The 19,936-nt window shown below is 40.1% G+C and overlaps 1 protein-coding gene across 2 annotated transcripts in view; it reads left to right on the top strand.

The window, feature by feature from the left end:
• Dlc1 (DLC1 Rho GTPase activating protein) overlaps positions 1-19,936 on the top strand; it is a 337,813-nt gene that overhangs the window by 169,215 nt on the left and 148,662 nt on the right. The window contains exon 1 of one of the 2 annotated variants that reach the window (XM_090353984.1): positions 16,558-16,699. The exons of the other annotated variant lie outside the window; for it this stretch is intronic. Within the exon in view, the coding sequence (XP_090210110.1) occupies positions 16,558-16,699 (142 nt within the window). Of the gene's footprint in view, positions 1-16,557; positions 16,700-19,936 lie in introns of those variants that run through there. 2 annotated transcript variants of the gene reach the window in all.

The raw sequence follows: 19,936 nt of genomic DNA, 5'->3' as shown, positions 1-19,936 counted from the left end.
GTATTAAATTTTCTTGACTGCATTTGATCACTGAGAAGAGAAATGACTAAAACCTGAAATGGAAAGACTACTCTTCATCTTTTCTTATCACTACTTAGAGTCAGAGATTTATCTGTGTGATATATTTTACTTTAAACCATGTCCCAGTACATACAGATCCAAAAATGTTTGATAGAAAAAGATAGAACTATCCCATTTGAGAAGTGCTCAAAACAAATCTATTTCATGTCTCCATTCTGGTGCAGATCCCATCAGTTTCATTGCTGTTTTACTTATTCATCTGTGAACATCTTGAAAGACAAAATTGTGTTTCACTAATATTTAGTATTTCATAAATAGTTTAATGTGGTAAATAACTACTTTTAGGGCTGGAGATATGGCTCACTGATAGAGTTCCTGGCTAGCTTGCATGATGTCCTAAACTCAAACCTCAGTACTGTCAAAGGGGCAGAAAAAAAATTCAGTAAACTAACAATTTTTAAATGAATTTAAAACCAGAAAATGCTTTCCTGCATTTGAGTAATGTTCTCAAGCCAAATGTTAAATCTTCTCAATGAATTTTAAGTGAGAGTCACGTAACTACAAGAACCATTTTCTAGAATTCCACAGGATCTTAGAATTGTGATTATCTGGCTAGGCTGAGCTATGGCTAACATTGCATACTCTTGATTCTCTTTATACTCAGAAAATTTCTTATACACACGTGTTGCTTCTCTCTGGGACAGCAACACGGGAACGGGGAGGGACACACAGGGCCAGCCTGTAGGGTTCTCTATTTGTCTACTTTTTATGAGGCAGGAATTTAGGGTATGCCCACACATAACTTCTCCATTTTCTGAAACCTCATGTAAAGCAATCCATGAAAAATTGGCTGTGGTTGACTTGGCTGTTGAAAGGCCTTAACTTTCAAGTATCAAGAGATTCATGAAAAATATAAGCAAGTTATTATTAAGTGTCAAAAATCCTGTGTTGGGATATTTTAAAATAATTTTCTAAATGTCCATTTGTTTTTATTTTTAATGAAATGATTGCTAAATAAGTGAAACAAATTTACTATCCTTCCAGAACCAATAAAATGTATTTCCTTTTTCAGCCAATTATATTTTAAGCAACATGTGTACTTGAAAATTTTTTATAACAAGTTTCAATTCAAATGTTATATCCTGCCCTTGGAGATTTCTTTCCAGGTCTCTTCTGGAAATGAAAATAGTAGCTCACTGGTCTTTTCTTTTATGGTATTCAGTGTTTCCTATGATGAATTGTGTTTCCAAATGATCTGCCTTATCAGACCTTGAGCTCCTTCCAGTTTAAAACTCCCAGTGATGGATAAACTTGATGCAACTGAGATATGATAAGGAAGTTAGTGAAGCCCACAAGGGCGTTTGCAGAGAGAGGCAACCAGGTGCTGAGAGCTCTTATTAAAAAAAACTTGAGTAGACTTTTGGGAGGTGATAGAGCTGCAGAAGGTGGAGCTGATTGGAGAAAACAGGGAAGGGACTTGTCTTTGAAGAGGGTGCCTTGTCCTGCTCTCTTCCTGTCTCCCATTTTTAGATTCGGAGATGTCATGAGTTGAGAAATCTCTGTCACATCCACATACCACCATCTCCTGCCTCTCTTTATGCCCAAAATAACCCTGGAAGAAAACTTCTGATACCATGTGCCTAAGTACTTTCTCCTTTTAGATAGTTTCTTAAATCATTGGGATTTAAGTAACAATGCCAAGATGCATAAGAAAAGCCTTATGCCCATCTTGCTGTTGCATTCAGGAACTGTAGAAAAATCATCAGGCTATTTAAATGGAAGAGTGGATCATGGATAAAGAACTTATTTTGCCCTAATTATAAAATTAGGTGGAAAAGATTGTGTAGAATTCCTTAAGCAAATGGTGAACAAGTATACTCACTTGTCGATCACAATGGAGCATATCTATGCAGCCATCAGAAAAAAATAACATCACCTATTCATAAAGAAATGGAAAGAATTGGAAAAAATCATATTAAATTTAGTAAGCCAGACTCAATGATTTCTTTCATTTGTAATAACTGGTTATAAAGATAGGACAGTCCTAGAAGAGGATCACAGTAGCTCAGTAACTACATATGACCATGTATGATGATTCTAAGTGAAATGAATTCCAAGAGATGGAAACAAAAGGTCTTTCTTTGTGGTTGTTATTTTCAAGGTACTGTGGGTCGTTATTTCTTTTTTTCCACAGATCTCAATTTATTCCCTTCTCTAGCTATAATTATTTTATATTCTTTTTTATTATTGTAATTAATAGGAAGATTACATTACCAAACAGAAGGTACATTACTTCACAAACATTGCTACCCTTTCTCATTGTCCCCATTTCCCTTCGCCTACCCCCTCCCCTCATCTTGTTTTCCTCCCTTCCCTTTCCTATTTCAAATAAACATGTATACAACATATCAGAAAACAAGGTAACAATATGAGATAACCAAGGAAAAACACAAGAGATGAGAAATAACATAGTACATTAAGAAAAACACTCACACATTATATGGCTTTTGTTTCTATATCCTGGAGGTCCTTTAATTTAACCTCATCCTATATGGCCTTATCTAGGTTTTTCCCTATTGTAAATCTCTACAATCCAAGGTTTCTATTGATTATGACAAATGAGGGAAACCAATGAGTCTATGTTCCTTTGAGTCTGGCTTATTTCACTTAATATGATTTTTTCCAAGTCTTTCCATTTCCTTACAAATAGGGCGATGTTGTTCAAATGTGATTTCTTTCTTCTTCTTTTTTTCTTTCTTTTTTCCCCTGTGGTTTATCCCCTGTTGTCACTGTATTTAATTTCAGTACCCTGTGTATTATATATAATTTATCTGAATTAGGGAAGGGATGGGGAGCAGCAAAATGGAGAGACAAAGAACAAAGGGTAAACCAATGCAACAGCCATACTCACAAAACAATATCTTGGAATGAACTTCACAACTGGGGGATGGAAAAGTGGGAGAAAAACATGAGAGAGGGTAATAATGTTAGATAAGAAATGTATTCATTACCATACATATATAACATAACTCATACCTCACCTTGACAATAAAATTAATTTTTTTGAAAAGTACACCTCCAGCCAGGTACTGGTGGCTTACGCCTATAATCCTAACTACTCAAAAGGAGGCTGATATCTGAGGATTGTGGTTCAAAGCCAGCCCAGGCATGAAAGTCCATGAGACTCTCATCTCCAGTTAACCACCAGAAAACCGAAGTGTTGCATGGCTCAAAGTGATAGAGTGCTAACCTTGAGCTGAAAAGCTCCAGGACAGCACCCAGGCCTAGAGTTCAAGCCTCAAAACAGACCAAAAAAAAAAAAAAGTTTACATCTGTAGCTTCTCAGAAAGCTGAAACCTAAGGATCACAGTTCCAAACCAGCCCAGGCAGAAATCAGTGAAAGTCTCATCTCCCATTCACTGCCAGAAAACTAGATGTGGTACTGTGGCACAAGCATGAGTCTTGAGCAAAAAAGCTCAAGGAAAGCAGCCAAGGCCCTGAGGTCAAGCCACAGGTGGACAAAATAAAGAAAATAATCATAAGCTTTCCATACCCGTGGCTCCCAACTGCTCATGTTACGAACTTTTCCTTAATGTAAATGTTAAGTCCATCTTTTTCTGTGGATTGAAGGAAACAGATAGGTGGAAGTCATTGTGGCAACTCATTGCTCTCTCGCTTTCTCTTTTTTTAAATCATTCTAAGTCATTAAGTCTCCATATATGTTTGCTAAGTGTTTTCTCTGTTGTGCCGTGGTTTTCTGAAAAGCTGACCTGTTCTTTGCACCTCCAGAACTCCAGCCTTTTAGCACATGTTTAAGATCATGTGTGTCAAATGAATGGTTGAATGGATAATAACATGAAGCACTGATTCTGTGCCTGCACTTTTCTATGCACTTTATAGATATAAATTTATTTCATCTGCATTCTGAGGTATGGCTCCTATGGTTGTAATAGACACGAGGAATCTGGAGCTGAGTGAGAATTTCTAAACCAGCCACCTGACCGTCAAGGCAGGATTCACAGAAGCAATGAGCACTAGTGTTTTTGCTCTTAGCCTCCATGCAACATGTATTGGTCAAAGCAGATGAGTCAGCTTTCCACAATCCAGCCTTACCTCTCATCCTTCTCTCACAAGCACCTTCCCCTGCATTTGCTTTCTTGCAAAACTTGACCACCACTCTTTAATAATCCTCCATTCCCCCAAATGCTTATCTGTGACACACTTTCATTATAAAGGCTTCTGTATTGACAACTCATATTGACTCTAAAATATGAAACAGTACACACTGAAAACTTTTCATTTTATGTATGTGCTATTATGGGTATGCTTTAGTAAATAAAATACCTTTCGGCTACTGCCAAAGAAGCTATGATGTAGACCCACACTTGAGCCATATGAAAATGTCCATCCAGGGGCCGGGAGTTTGGCCTAGTGGTTAAAGTGCTTGCCTAGCATGCATGAAGACCCGGGTTCGATTCCTCGGTACCACATACATAGAAAAAAGCCAGAAGTGGTGCTGAGGCTCAAGTGGTAGAGCTCTAGCCTTGAGAAAGTCCAAGGACAGTGCTCAGGCCCTGAGCTCAAGCCCAGGACTAGCAAAAAAAAAAAAAAAAAAAAAGAAAATGTCCATCCAGAAAGGCCTCATATCTAAAATATACCAACAGCTCAAAAAAATTGAATCACTCCAAAACTAATCCCCAAAGTAACAATCATCCCATTAAAAGATGGGCCAAAGACTTAAAGAGAGTCTTCTCTGAAGAAGAAATAAAAATGGCCTATACACACATGAAGAAATGGTCCACATCTTGTCATAAAAGAAATGCAAATCAAAACAACTCTAAGATTTCACCTCACTCCAGTTAGAATGGCCAGGATCAGGAAAACTAATAACAACAGATGCTGGAGGGGATGTGGCCAGGAGGAATCACTACTACACTGTTGGTGGGAGTGCAAACTTGTTCAACCACTATGGAAAGCAGTATGGTAGTTCCTCAAAAGACTAAACATAGTGTTCCCCTATGACCCAGCAATTCCACTACTTGGCATTTACCCAACCATCCAGAAACAAGGACATACTAAATCCACTAGCACAACAATGTTCATTGCAGCACTATTCACCATAGCAAAGATATGGAATCAACCTAGATGTCCCTCAGTTGATGAATGGATCAACAAGATGTGGTATTTGTACACAATGGAATTCTATGCTGCTGTCAGGAAGAATGACATTGCCCCATTTGTTAGGAAATGGAAAGACTTAGAAAAAATCATATTAAGTGAAGTAAGCCAGACTCAAAGGAACATAGGCTCAATGGTTTCCCTCATTTGTCATAATCAGTAGAAACCTTGGGCTCGACTAGCAGAGATTTACAATAGAACAAAACCTAGATACATAAGACCATATAGTAGGATGCTAAATGTAAGGACCTCCGGGATAAGGAAACAAAAGCCATATAATGAGTGACTGTTGTCCTTAAAGTACTGTGTTATCTCTCAGGTCTTTTGCTGTCCCTTGGTTATCTCATATTGTTACAGTATCTCACTTTGTTATCTGATATATTGGATATATTTGTATTTGGTTATATGAAATTGGATAGGGAAGGGGGGAAAACAAGATGAGGGGAGAGGGTGGGGGGAGGGAAATGGGGACCAAGACATGAGAAAGGGTATCAATGTATGTGAATTAATGCACCTTCTATCTGGCGAATATAATGTAACCTATCCACTAATTACAATAAAAAATATATGAAAAAAAGAAAATGTCCATCCAAGTGACTCAATAAAGGAAGAAAGACATTCTTTTAGTAACTAGTAAAACAGCAAACTGCTTTAGCACAAAAACAAATCACTTTTATTCCTTTGTAATATTTGTAAACACTAATGAGAGGGCCCTTCAAGAGTCACCTCACTGTGACTTGTCACCCTGACTCTAAGTTGGAATTCATCATCCTGCAGCTAATAAGACGCCCTTCTCCCAGATGACAACTGAGAATAAACAGAGCACGGAGCCCCTGGTCCTCACTCGGAGGGAGTGCCTGTGCCTTGCTGAAGGGACAGACAGGAGGACCGTGCGCTGAAGACATTCAGGAAGTCTGTCCAAAGGGAGGTGCTCCTACACCCATGCAAATACCTGCAGGCCTCCCAGAAACATGCCAGTGCGGAATGGATTCCAGCTTTCCACCAACAGATCACAGATACACAGACATCTTCCTGAAGGAAAGAACATCTACAATGTCAGCAAAGAAGCCGTAGTTCCATTACTGACAGTAGTGAGCAAGAAGGTTAACTTGTATTTTGTTCTTTCCTGGTAGACCCTGAGCCAGCCGGGCCAGTAGCACTGACCCACTGAAAGAATTCCATGTCTGGAGCCAGGAGTTGGCCTAGTGGTAGAGTGCCTGCCTAGCATGCACGAAGACCCGGGTTTGATTCCTCAGTACCACAAACATAGAAAAAAGCTGGAAGTGGTGCTGAGGCTCAAGTGGTAGAGTTCTAGCCTTGAGAAAGTCCAAGGACAGTACTCAGGCCCTGAGCTCAAGCCCAGGACTGGCAAAAAAAAAAAAAAGAATTCCATGTCTGGAAATTCTTTCTTTCACCTGTGGTTCTTTCTCTACCATTTTCCATGATTTTATTTTCTTTTGTAAAATTATTTACCCTTATAGTTTCCGGTTTGGATTTTTTAATCATTATGTACTTTATCATTAAGGATTTTTTTAATCATTAAGTAGTAGTAGAAAAAGATTTTGATTTAACATATTTTGTGAATACAATGCATCTTGATCAGTGTCACCTTTTGTCATTTTTAATTTCTTGCTGCAAATACTAGGAAGCATAATGGGGCACATGGTTAGGTGTTGATATCACACTCATTAATATCCTATAGAAAATAATGAAGAAAAGCACTTACTATCCAATTTTTTTTGGCCACTCCTAGGTTTAAGCTCAGGGCCTGAACACTGTCCTTGGGCTTTCTCAAGGCTAGAGCTCTACCACTTGAGCCACAACTCCACTTCCAGCTTTTTTCTCTGTATGTGGTACCAAGGAATCAAACCCAGGTACTTATGCATGCTAAGCAAGCACTCTACCACTAGGCCAAACTCCTAGCCCTTTACTGTCCAGTCTTGATCTAACTAAGTCTCACCACCAACAACCCTAGCCTCAGAGCCAGACTACACCTCATTTCCAGCTGCTTCCTACAACTAGATTGAAGAAATTTTCCTATTTCCTACATCCTGCGTTCACTGCCTCAGCATCTTTATCATAAGCATCACTTTTTCCTAAAATTTCCTTTGGAGCCACCTGCAGATTTCCATAGTTACATCCTCTTTGAATCCTTTCAGGACCTCCAGTAATGAAAAATCAACACTTTTTCTTGAACTCTCAAATACTATTTCTTAATTTTATTATCATCATTAGGACTTAATTTCTCTATTGTAACATCCAGGCCTGATTTAGGTTCAGATGTCTTATATGTAGTAATTATCTGATTGGTGGAAGAATGACAGCTTTCATTGAGAATACCTTTAATGCAATATTGGTTAAGGTATGTCTTGATATGTAGGTTATTTTTAAATTTAGATTCCTGGAAGCCAGTGTGTGTGTGTGTCTCTCTCTCTGTCTCTCTCTGTCTCTCTCTCTCTCTCCCTCTCTCTCTGTCTCTCTCTCTCTCTGTCTCTCTCTGTCTCTGTCTCTCTCTCTCTGTCTCTCTCTCTCTCTCTGTCTCTCTCTCTCTGTCTCTCTCTCTCTCTCTGTGTGTGTGTCTCTCTCTCCCCCCACCCCCAACCCTTAACCCTTCTTCCACTTTCTCCTCCCTTCATTAGAAACTGGAGGGCCAGAGATAAAGGCAGAGACCACAGCTGTGTGCAGCATTTTCCTGCCTTTCCCTGGCTTAGAAGTGTCAGGATTTCCTTTTTGTAGATCTTGAGAGGATGCCCTTTGCGAGTGTGACATAGTCTGCTGAGCAAGATAAGTGCTAACTCCTAGGCAGTAAAATTCTTAAGATACTCTGGACTTTAGCTAAGGGAAAGGTCACCTACCTGGAGTTGTCCAGAGAGAATAAAACAAGGAAAAAGAAAAGGATGGGGGTGGGAGAGAAAGCCTTGAAAACTGGAAAGGAAGCTCTGAGGCATCTCCAGGCCAGGAAAGTGTTGGCAAAATCAGGACAGAGGGAATGCACAAGACTCAGTGATGCAATCAAGCAGCCAGCTGTGGCCCTGGGCTTGTGTTTGGAAGGAGAGAAGGGGGGGGGATGGGATGGCTCTGAGTTCCAACAGGCCTTGGAGAATGAGTGTAGTTTTTATTAAGAATGATAAATCTTATTAAATTAGTACTATTTCCCCAGCTGCGAAGATCTGAACATCCCTATTTTTAACTCTTTACTCAGTAGTAAAAAGCAAAAGATAGAAGCAGTACTTTTTAAATGATATGCTACAGTATCAGAAATCATGTCATGACAATTGCAATCACTATGGATGTGATTATATAGGTGTGCCAGTTCTGGGGCTTAAACTCAGGGCCTTAGCTTTATCACTCTAGGTTTGCCCTCTAACACTTGAGCCACAGTTTCACTTCTGACCTTTTGCTGGTTAATTAGATAAGAGACTCGTGGATTTTTTTTTTTTTGGCAAGTCTGACTACCTTGATCCTCAGATCTCAGTCTCTATTTTTATTTTTTGTCAATCATGGGGCTTGAACTCTGTGCCTGGGCACTGTCCCTAAGCTCTGAAGCTCAAGGCTACCACTCTATAAATTAGAGCTACAGTGACACTTCCAGTTTTTAGGTGGTTAATTGGAGATAAGAGTCTCATGGACTTTCATGCCCAGGCTGGCTTTGAACTGTGATCCTCCGAACTCAGCCTCCTGAGTAGCTAGTATTACAGACATGACTTGCTGGCATCTGGCTTTTAACAGGTAAAAAAAAATGAATTATGAATTTGCTTCTGGAGTGTCTTAAAACTCGCACTTCACTTGCTTATAATAAGAAATGGCAACTTTAAGATAAACAAAGCAGAAATTCAAGAAATAGCTGCTCTCAAACATGTCTAACCTGCAACTGATTTCTTTTTTCTGTATATAATTTTTATTGTAATTAATAGAAGGGTTATATTATATTCACCAGATAGAAGGTACATTACTTCACAAACATTGATACCCTTTCTCATGTTTTGGTCCCCATTTCCCTCCCCCCACCCCTCATCTTGTTTTCCCCCCTTCCCTATCCTATTTTAAATAACCAGATAAACATATATACAATATATCAGATAACAAGGTAAAATGCTGTAACAAGTGATTTCTGAACAAATACTCCACCTAAAAAATGCCAACCATTTCAAAAAAAAAGCTTCACAGAAAGTAAATCTGATTTTAAATAATCCTATTTTACACTGAAATGGCAACGTTGCCTCTTCTGTTTCCTGCCACTATATATCTTCTGTTTTTCTTTGAATAGTTTGGTCTTCAGTTTACTTGCAAAAACACTTCCATATCCTTTACAGAGCATTTTTTTCACTTTCCAATTATAACATTATTTGTGCTTACCAGTGTTGCTTTTCCCTTGCAGATAAAAAAAATACAAAAGAAACAAACCCCACAAGTCATATTTGTTTAATTCAGAGTATGGTAGTCAGCTTTCCTGTTACCATAACAAAAACCATGAGATAATCCACTTCTGTAACGTGGAAAGGTTTGTTTGAGAGGTTCTGGCATAGGCTCAGCTGGTTCTGTTGTTCTGGGTGTGTGGCAATATATCATGGTTAGGAGCACATGGCAAGGACATAATCGCCCACATCAGAAGCCAAGAAACTAGGTAGAAAGAAGGGGCTGGGCTTCACAATCCCTTTCAAGAACACACCCCACATGACCACACTTTGGGTAGGCCTCACCTCTGTAAGTTTTCACTATCTCCCAAGAGTGACAGCAGCCTGCTTTTAACACCTGGCCTTCGAAGGACATTTTGTATGCAAACTTGAGCACAGGGAGGCCTATGAAACCCCACAAAATCTTTAGCCCTGTCCTCCCCATCTGGAGCTACGCAAACAACTGATGTCTCTCGGTCCTTTTGTTGAAAGAATTTTTGTTAACACTGAACTGATATCTACTTCTTCTTCACCACCCTTGGATTGCTGCTTCTCATGCATGAGCCAATGGGTAGTTAGGCAAAGGCTGAGGGCCAGAAGGCTTGAACCCCAGAGCTCTTCAAGCTGAGATCACAATCTTTCCATCTCATTATCCATTTTCTGTGTTTTGTTTTTCTTTAGTTTATTTTTGGCACTGGAGGTAGATAAGGGAGATATTGTGTGTGTGCGTGCGTGTGTGTGTGTGTGTGTGTGTGTGTGTGTGTGTTTATGTATCTGCAGGATCCCTTTATGCTTACATATGCCTACAACCTATGTTTCCCTGCAAGCAGATTTTCAGAAAAACATTTTAGCTAGTTAGTAAAGACAATGTTTTGGAAATCTTGTCTCAAGGCATATCATTTATTAATTAAAAAGTATAATCAATAGACAATATAGACAATATCAGCCTAGAGAAATACTTGAATTTTAAGTTATAAATGCACTGAATAAATGTACTTGAGTATACAACATTAATGAAAATTGCTTTTGATTTATATTGCATTCAAAAGTAAAAACAAACACTTTGTGTTTGCTCCTCAGAAAGAAGTCTTGTAATTCATAATCAATTAGCTGTTGATCATTTTTGTCCCAATCTCAATACTGGGATACAGAAGGCTTAGTGGTAGAGTGCTTGCATAGCCTGCATGAAGCTCTGGGTTTGATTCCGCAGTACCACATAAATAGAAAAAGCCGGGAATGGCACTGTGGTTCAAGTGTTAGAGTACTAGAGGCTCAGGGACAGAGCCCAGGCCCTGAGATCAAGTTCTGGAACTGGCAAAGAAAAAACAAAAGAAGGAAAGAAGGAAGGAGGGAAGGAAGGAACGGAGGGAGAGAGGGGAAGAGGGAGGGAGGGAAAGAAAATAGTATGAACTAAAAAATAAGCATAATTTCAAAGCAATTCAAATACCCATAATAGTCTCTAAATCTGAATAAGCAGAGAGCTTACATCACTGTATTCTATAGCATAATGCTGCCCTCTTTAAAAAATAAAACAAGGGGCCAGGAGTTTGGCCTAGTGGTAGAGTGCTTGTCTAGCATGCACGAAGACCTGGGTTCGATTCCTCGGTACCACATACGTAGCAAAAAGCCAGAAGTGGTGCTGTGGCTCAAGTGATAGAGCCCTAGCCTTGAGAAAATCCAGGGACAGTGCTCAGGCCCTGAGCCCAAGCCCAGGACTGGAAAAAATTTTTAAAAAATAAATGAATAAATAAAACAAGAATTTCATACTGTGGAGAAAAAAGCATAGGGAAATCAGAGGATAAAAAGAAGCATAAAAGAAATGGAATTATCTTTTTATGTTGTACCTGTACCAGAATTTACTTCACCATTATATATTCTATTCCATTCCCTTTTTTTCTTCAATACTGAGGTTTTGAACTCAGAATTTGTGCTTTAACACTTGAGCCCTTTCTGCTTTTAATTATAACATTTTGCCCAGGTTTGCCTCAACAGTGATCCTCCTATCTGTGCCTGCCACATAACTGGAATTACAGGCATGAGCCACCGCATGCAATTAGATATTCTATTCTTAAGCCAGTATTAAGGTGTGAATATATTACTTCTTTTCTATTTTCTTATGATAAGATATCCTTGACAATTTTTTCTGTAGAGATTAGCCCTCATGATATAGCCCTCATGAAATTATAATAGAAATAATTCTAGGGGTATTACTATTTACTATTTCCCCTTGGTCACAAATATTTATCAGTTTATCACAAGAGACTCCCCAACTCAATGAGGATAATACTGAGAGTTCAACATGTAGAAACATACTGAGATATAAACTTGTCATTTGCCAGAGCAAATGTGCTAAGAATAGTCAGTTAGATAAATATTTTATAATGAAAACAACAACTCATATAACGTAAGTATGAGCTGTTGGAGTAAACAGAACTATTTAGACATTTCTTAGGGTTACAAAGCCTTCTTTCTACAAATTTTCCTTGTGACAACTATTGAATATCTACATAATAAAGAACTCCTTTTGTGGAGTTATAGACCTTTCAGCAGTTTTATGGTACTGTGATAGGTACTGCCATTCACGAATTTTATGTCCAGTTGCAAGCAGGGGATCACAGATAGGGTCTAACCAAATGGGCCTTTAATAAGTTTCTTCCCATGTCAAAACCCCAGATCTTGGCATAAGATTTTGATTCTGAATATACTTTCCACTTTCCATCATTAGTGATGTAATTCCACAGGTCCTTATCAGCACCTTGAGCAGTCCTAAAGTTCACAACAGAGTCAGAGAAAGCTGAAATAAATTGCGTAAGCAAATGAGAGTAGTCCTAACACCACAGTGAATTTGACTGTACATCACCTTGGAAACCAATATATCCCTATTACTAAATCATGAAGGGTAGGACCTAGAAGCACTATAACACTGAAGATGTCTTGTAGCTAGAAGAAAAAAAATCTGCTCTATAATATCAAAGCAAGATGATTGCTTTCAATGGAAACTATTAGAAACCTACTTCAGCCAGATTCTCGTGTTTAATATTTAGGGGGGAAGCTCTGCTCTCCAGAGATCTAGAGAAGTTTTCACAGTTTTCCCTGGCCAATGACTGTAAGTAGCATTCTTCCACAAAAGGAAAGAACTGCAGAGCTTTCAGAGCAGTGTCAGTATTCTCAGGTCTTGTAGAACTCCCAGTGGGTCTTGAAAAACCAGCCGACTCCACATCTTTCCACTTTCTCCATTGGCCAAGCTTAGACAACATTAATTATCACTATCTGTCCTCACCTCTTCCTGACATAGAGGTCTAGGCTGATTTCAAATTTGTGGACACAGAGCTTGAGGAATTATTTTATGAAGGGTACATTTTAAAAAGCACTCTTCTGTGTGCAGCATTTTCAATGATCTGTGTGTGCGAGTGATTTTTATGCCATATTCACAATATGCAGCTGAATTGCACAAAAAACCCTCACAATAATTTTCAATGAGTTTTCAGAAATAATGAATCAAGCTTCCAGTCTTAATTTGAAATATGAGAAAAACCAATAATTAATTTGTATCTTGCTTTAAAACATTCTTCTGGCTACATATGTTGGCTGACAAATATAATTCCAACACCTGGGCAGAGACGGGAGGATGGAGAGATTGGGACCACTCATAATCATAACAAACAAAAACAAGACCAATAACAAAACACACTTACCTGTAATCCCTCTCCCCACACAGTCTATCATTAAAGGTTATGTTTACATTAATACGTTGTTTTCACATAAAAATCTCAAACATTCAGATCAGTCTACCCAATGGGGCCTACACTCAGAATAAGTTGAAGTTTTCCTATTCACTGAGATGAGCTACAATGAAGAGCTCGGAGCACTGTCCAGAGAGGAATGCCTCAAAAGAGAAGGAGGGCTATTTTGGGACATTTGGAGATCTTAGCTCTGTTTGATTGTGCGTTGAAATTGGCTTTGATTTCTCTTGGTTCGTTGCCCTTTAGCTTTCCCATAACAAGGATCACTGAAAACCCATCTGGACATTCAGGCTTCTTGTACTTTGAGTAAGGTTATTTTATTTCACTACGATTAAAAAGCTTGGGACCACAGCTTAGTGTCAACTGGGCCTAGATATCACTAATGAGTCATGGCAGGGGGGAGCGGCACGGTAAAAAAGCTTCCCACTTTCCCATTCACTTTGCACAGGTCAGAAATCAATGCTGACTTTCATACTAGGAAGGAGTATGTATCCCTGACCTTGCTATAGTCCTAGAAAGGACAACCAGGCAAGTTGAGAGGCAAAGGGTATGCTAGGAATCCAGGTTGCATTTTGCTTTGTTCCCATAACAACATGGTGGGCATGCATCTGCCATGAATCTTGCCACACTATTAACTTTCCAATGGTCACTGTGACCTTATCTTGAAAACAGAGTTGATCATGCTCCACAGAACGTGTCGTTCAGGACACCAATCATGCTATGGGTAGTCTATGCTGTCTGTCCCTTTGCAGGGGGTCTTTCTCAGTCTAACCAAAATATGAATCAACTCTGCTTTAAGGTCCCCAGTACACTTCAAAGCTTAATATACACACAAACCCACACATGAACATGGAGAGATTTGGGGTACTTGGTTTTTTATAAAAGAACCAGATTATTAGGGAATCATTTTCATGAGGTTTTCTGTCTTTGTTGTCTCAGTGGGAATTGAACCCAGGGCATGCTAGGCGCATGCTCTATTATTAACTACATCCTGTGATTTGGGTGAAATTTTCCAATGGGGAATTTCGCTTGGATTTCTCCTAGGCACAGAGATCTGTGTTATTCAGTGGTTTATATCTGCTGCCTTCTTGTCTACACCAGGCTCTGTGATAAGGCAATGCAGCACATTCTTAATTGTGGAGAGCCTACCTTCTTCTATATGCTATTTGAGTTTATCCCTCAAGGGTTCATGTACTGCAGGCTTCATTCTCAGTGTGGTGGGATAGTCCTTATGAGGTGAAACATAGTGAAGAATCACAGATCACTGAGGTGCTGGTTCTTAAAAAGGATGAAGGTAGTTCTCTTGGAACCCTGAGTTTGTTCTCCGTGAATTCTTATCATTACCTTGATTCAAATCATTTCCTGGTATCCTGTCTTCTTTCTGACATGTGCCACCTACCCTTATGCCCCTCAGAGGATCTCAACCAATGAAGCCACTCAATCTTGGGTTTTTCAGCATCCCAAATAGTAGTTAAAGAAACATCTTTATAAGAATTCTGGCCTCAAATATTTCATTACAATGATTCAAAACAGCCTAAGACGCCATACTTATCAGCTTTAACAATTTGAGAATAACACACATTAGAATATACGGACTATTAGAAAGCGAGGGTTACCAGTGTGTTACAATTCGTGAACACAATCTCTCAATCTTCATAATCTTTCTGTATAATTAGGTTTTCAAAGATATGGGAAAGTGAATTCATGTTGTAGAAATGAAAAGACTCAGATCAGTGTGGGTAGAAAATGACCTCATGAATAAAATATAATTAAAGGAATAATTAGCATTTACATGGTTCCTTGCCATTTACAAAGTGCTTTTGCAGGGTTATCTCATCTTGCAAAGGTTATAAACTGGCCCTTTGATGCTATCTCATGCCAATATTAAGCTTCATTGCCAAACCTTGAAAGTTATGAGCTGGGATTTGGGAGACAGTGAGAAAAGAAAGGATTAATAATGATTCAAAGGCAGAAAATCCGCCAAGCTCATTGGCACAGAAATCGATTTATCTGGCATTTTAGAAACTTGGGAACATATCTTGTAAAAAGCAATTGGCCCATATTTTTATTTTCAAAAATGTTCCAAGAGTGCTCATTATTTCTGAAAAAAAAATTGGGGGAAGAAGTGCATTCTTGATATACAATAATAATATTATTAAGGAGGAGGAGGAAAATGATGAACATTTGCTTACTTGAAATATAAAGGGTGGTCAAACCAGGGAATATTCAATTATTACGTGGAGGCAAAACCTAGAATATTTGAATCAACCACTTAAATATAAGTAAAAACCTGGAAGAGAACTGCAAAGAGCTGATTACTATTATATTTAAAACTCAGATGTCTGTTTCTTAGAACCCAGTGTGATGAAGGTGAGGGAGGCTTATCCCAGCCCAATCTTCACCCCATGCACATAACTGAAAACTGAGCTTTCAGACAGGAGCCAGGAACTCACACCTGCAATCCTGGCTACTCAAGTGGTGGAGATAGGCAAATCCCAGTTCAAAACCATCTTGAGCGGTAATGGGTAAATACCAACCCATAAAACCTCATCTCCAACTAAGCAGCAAAAATCCAGAAGGCCAGCTGTGGCTCGAGTGGTAGAGCGCCAACCTTGAATGGAAAAACAAAAAAAAGCTGAGGAGGCAGTATCCCCTGACCCTGAATGCGAACCCCAGTACCAGTACCAAAAAGTACAATAAATAAATACTAAATAAACTAATGTAAAGCTGAACTCTTAAGCAAGTAGACTAAAACCAGAGGTGAGAGACCGATGGCCCCGCACTGCGGAGGAAAATTAACCTTGAAGAAGACAAGTGTGGTTAGTGGAGCAGCCCAGCACGGATGCACCGAGTCCACTTATTGGATTGCACAGGAAGCTGGAAACATCCAGATCGCCAGGGCCGCAGCTCCCGCGCCGGGCTGGAGAGTGGCGGGCTGGTCCTAAGCCTTTCCAGATGTGGCGTCGGCGCGCGCCTGGCGGCGGTCCAGGAGGCCGCCCGCAGCGGGCGCTTCCCGGGCCCGCAGCGCCAGCCGCAATGCCGGCATCCTGAAGGCGCGCGCTGCGTCTGGGCTCCCCGGGGATCCGCGCCCCGCGCCGCCCCCGCGCTGCCCCGCGCCGCCCAGCGCAGCGCCGCCTCCCCGGGCGGCCAGGCCAGGACCGCTCCCGCAGGAGGACCACCCCCTCCCCCGGGGGTGCCGCGCTGAAGTCACCCGCCGCTGCATGGGAGACCCCGAGGTTCACCACATGATGGCCCGGCCCCTGCGAGCCCCTCTCCGGAGGTCCTTCAGCGACCACATCAGAGACTCCACCGCCAGAGCCCTGGATGTCATTTGGAAAAACACCCGGGACCGACGGCTGGCAGGTGAGGGGCGCGATCCGGTTATTCGCTCCAGTACGAATGCCCGATCTGGTCATCTGGGGCTCAGTGGGGCTCGGGTTTCCCACCTCTGGCTAGTCAACGTTCGGGGGTGGGGGGACGGCGGTGCGGGGGGGGGGGGGAGAGAGGAAGGGTGTTTATTTTTCTGTAATACCTCTCTGGTTATTGGGCTGATTAATTCTAGATAAGGATTTATGAGATTTCTTTTTTTTTTTTTTAACCTTGAAAAGCCAAGCAAGGTCCTTTGGTGTGTCAGGAAATCCGTGGCGATGACAAATGGCAGACAGGAGCCCTGCGCTCTGGAGGGTTGTGAGGGTCATCTGTGAATCTGGTCTGGCCTATGGTGGCCACAAGGGTGCTTGCAGGACCAAGGCCTGGCAGGACTCTGGGTCGGTGGGGGGTATTCTTGCTCTCCAGTGTGAGAGAGAGCCTCCTGGTATTTCCTCTGGCACTCCACAGCTGCCCTGAGTTCCAAGAGGGTGTCTATCTGGTATGCCTGAGGCATACATCCAGTGAGTGGTGCGGTTTAAATGTAGGCTCGTGAAAGAGTGCCCAAATGGCAGATCCAGTTTGGAAGAGTACAGCAAGGACTTCTGCCTCACCCTAGGTAGGAAGAATATTCATAAGCAAATATAAACATCATCTCATGAAGTGGACAGACTGTGAATCCAGGCAAGACTCTGTGGCACCCTGAGCTTGCAGTTTCTAGGCTGTCCACATTCCTGGGTCAGAGATTATGTTTTCTTAACTTTTTTTATTAACCCAGTTGTATTATATATATATATGTATATACATATATATGTGTTATACATATATATAATACACATATATATGGGTTTTGAATTGTTGATAGTATTAAAAGTGGTCTCCAGTGGTCTAGCCAGAAGTCTAGGCTCTGTTCTTGATAAAAGGTCACTGATCTTTCACACCATTTTCCTGACACGACTTGAAGATGGAATTTAAGGTGTGTGGTTGTGCTGAAGATTAAGGAGATAATACACTAGTTTCATACCATCACAGGCATGAAAATTGTTCACGCTGCTAAAACTAAACAAGACCACCCAGAACAAGACAGAGGAAACAATGTCCAACTGAACCATAAAGCTAAGGAAAGAGAGCAAAATATTTTAAATTTAACCATTGTATTATTGCTCTGGAGTAAAAATGTGATATATTAGTGAGTATATTAAGACAATTTATAATTGACTAGAAGAAGCTTAAGTGCTAGCATACACAACTTATATCTATTTATTTATATATTTATATATTATATATAATGCCCAATTATTACTGGGTGACCTTTAAAAAACAAAAAAGTATTCTATTTTTTATTTTTTAAATGTTTTAATTTTTCAACTTTGAACACAGAGCCTGGGGCTTGTTATGCTTACTGGACTTGATTCACAAGCTATTGCTCCAACTCCTTGAGACAAACTTCTGGCCTGGTTTTTTGCTGATTATTTTTGGAGACAGAATCTCATGTATTTTTCTACTCAAGCTGACTTTAGACTTCAGTCCTCAGAACTACCTATCATAACAAGTATAAGACAATGGTTCCCAACATTTCATTCTTTGGGGGGCCAGTCCTGGGGCTTGAACTCAGAGCCTGAGCACTGCCCTTGAGCTTTCTCAAAGATAGTACTCTGCCATAAGCAACACTTTTGGCTTTTTCTATGTATATGGTATCGAGGAATCAAACCCAGTTTTTCACACATGCTAGACAAGCACTCTACCACTAGGCCAAACTCCTAGCTCTCATTCTTTTTTTTTTTTAAGAAACAGAAGATTCCTTCATTATTGTCTTAGTTGATAATTCCATTGTCGCACATGGGAAAAGTTTTTTAATGATAACACAAAAGCCTGTTATGGCTCAGTGTTATTTGTGATTGAGACCAATTGAGACATTATTTTTTCCCCAGAATTCCTCTTTAACTTCCATAAAATCAGGAGCTTTGATAGCATATTTGGAGTCAGATATTTGCAGCAACAAATACCATTATTAATGAAAAACACTTTAATAAGAATCATTACTTATGATGGATTTTTTTTCTTCATGTTAACGGGACACTTGTGGTGCATTCCTATAATCCTAAATACTCAAGAGACTGAGATCTGAGGATCATGACTGAAAACCAGGTAGACAGGAAAGTCCGTGAGATTGTTATCTCCAATTAACCAGAAAAGAAATCCTGATATTAGAGCAGTAATCTTGAGAAAAAAGGCTAAGGGTAAGCGCCTAGGCCCTGAGTTTAAACCCCAGTATCAGTCCATGTGTGTGTGCAACGTGCTTGTGTGCATCCCCTGCTCCCCCCCACACTTTTCTCAAAGCTAGCGATAAATGGTAGTTTAGCCATTCTAGCTGCTCTGACAGAGGGAGTTCTTAAGGTTGCCCATGTTTTTTCCGAGTGGACCATCAACCCCATAGGAGATTCCCTTAGTGTGGAATCTGGGAAGGAAAGACTTTGGTGGACTGGGAATGTGACTCAAATGATAGCAAACACCAGACCTACTTCAATCCCCAGCACTACCAAAAAAAGAAAGAAAGAAAAAAAAAAAGATCTTAGCTACACTGACAGATTAAAGGGGCCAGGACCTGCTATGTCCTCTTGAGCCCTTGGCTCATGGCTGACTCTCAATTCATGTTTGTAAAACGGAGATTGATCTGGTGAAAGTCCAAACCTCAAGAACACATCCTCCCACCCATTCCCTCCAGCTCCTCTGCACTCAGCCCTCTTGCTGGCCAAACACTAAATAACAGCTGCTCATTATCCACAAGTCACTTCTCTAAACAGCACACCATACCACATTGACTTGGCTTGCAAAACAGAAGGCAAGAGACAATACAAACCTCTCTCTTCTCCCTGAAATGAATGACTGGACAGGTCAAAAGGGGTTAAAAGACTCTGGAGGAAGATTTGTCTGTGATACTTACTGCTTTCATGATTTTCATCAAGCTTCTCAAAAGTTCAGCAGACATTTTAGTTCACCAGGCAAAGTGTTTCTTCATAGAACAAAGTTTGAAATTCCTTTCTTAAGTTCCTCATCTTTCGCTTCCTCCTTTCTTTCTCTTTTTCATCCCTATCTCTCTCACACAATTTAATACTTCTTTATTCTTCTACCCCAAAAGATGTACAGAAACTATCATTTACCTCTCATATATAAAACAGAAATTCTGAATGTATTTATTTAAGATGAGTAATCTAAAATTGTCACTAGGAAAAG

The sequence above is a fragment of the Megascapheus bottae genome, chromosome 20 (genome assembly GCF_031878675.1).
Source record: "Megascapheus bottae isolate mThoBot1 chromosome 20, mThoBot2.hap1, whole genome shotgun sequence".
Lineage (NCBI taxonomy): Eukaryota > Metazoa > Chordata > Mammalia > Rodentia > Geomyidae > Megascapheus > Megascapheus bottae.
Note: the sequence above shows the minus strand (reverse complement) of the source record. Positions and strands in the feature narration are given on the sequence as shown.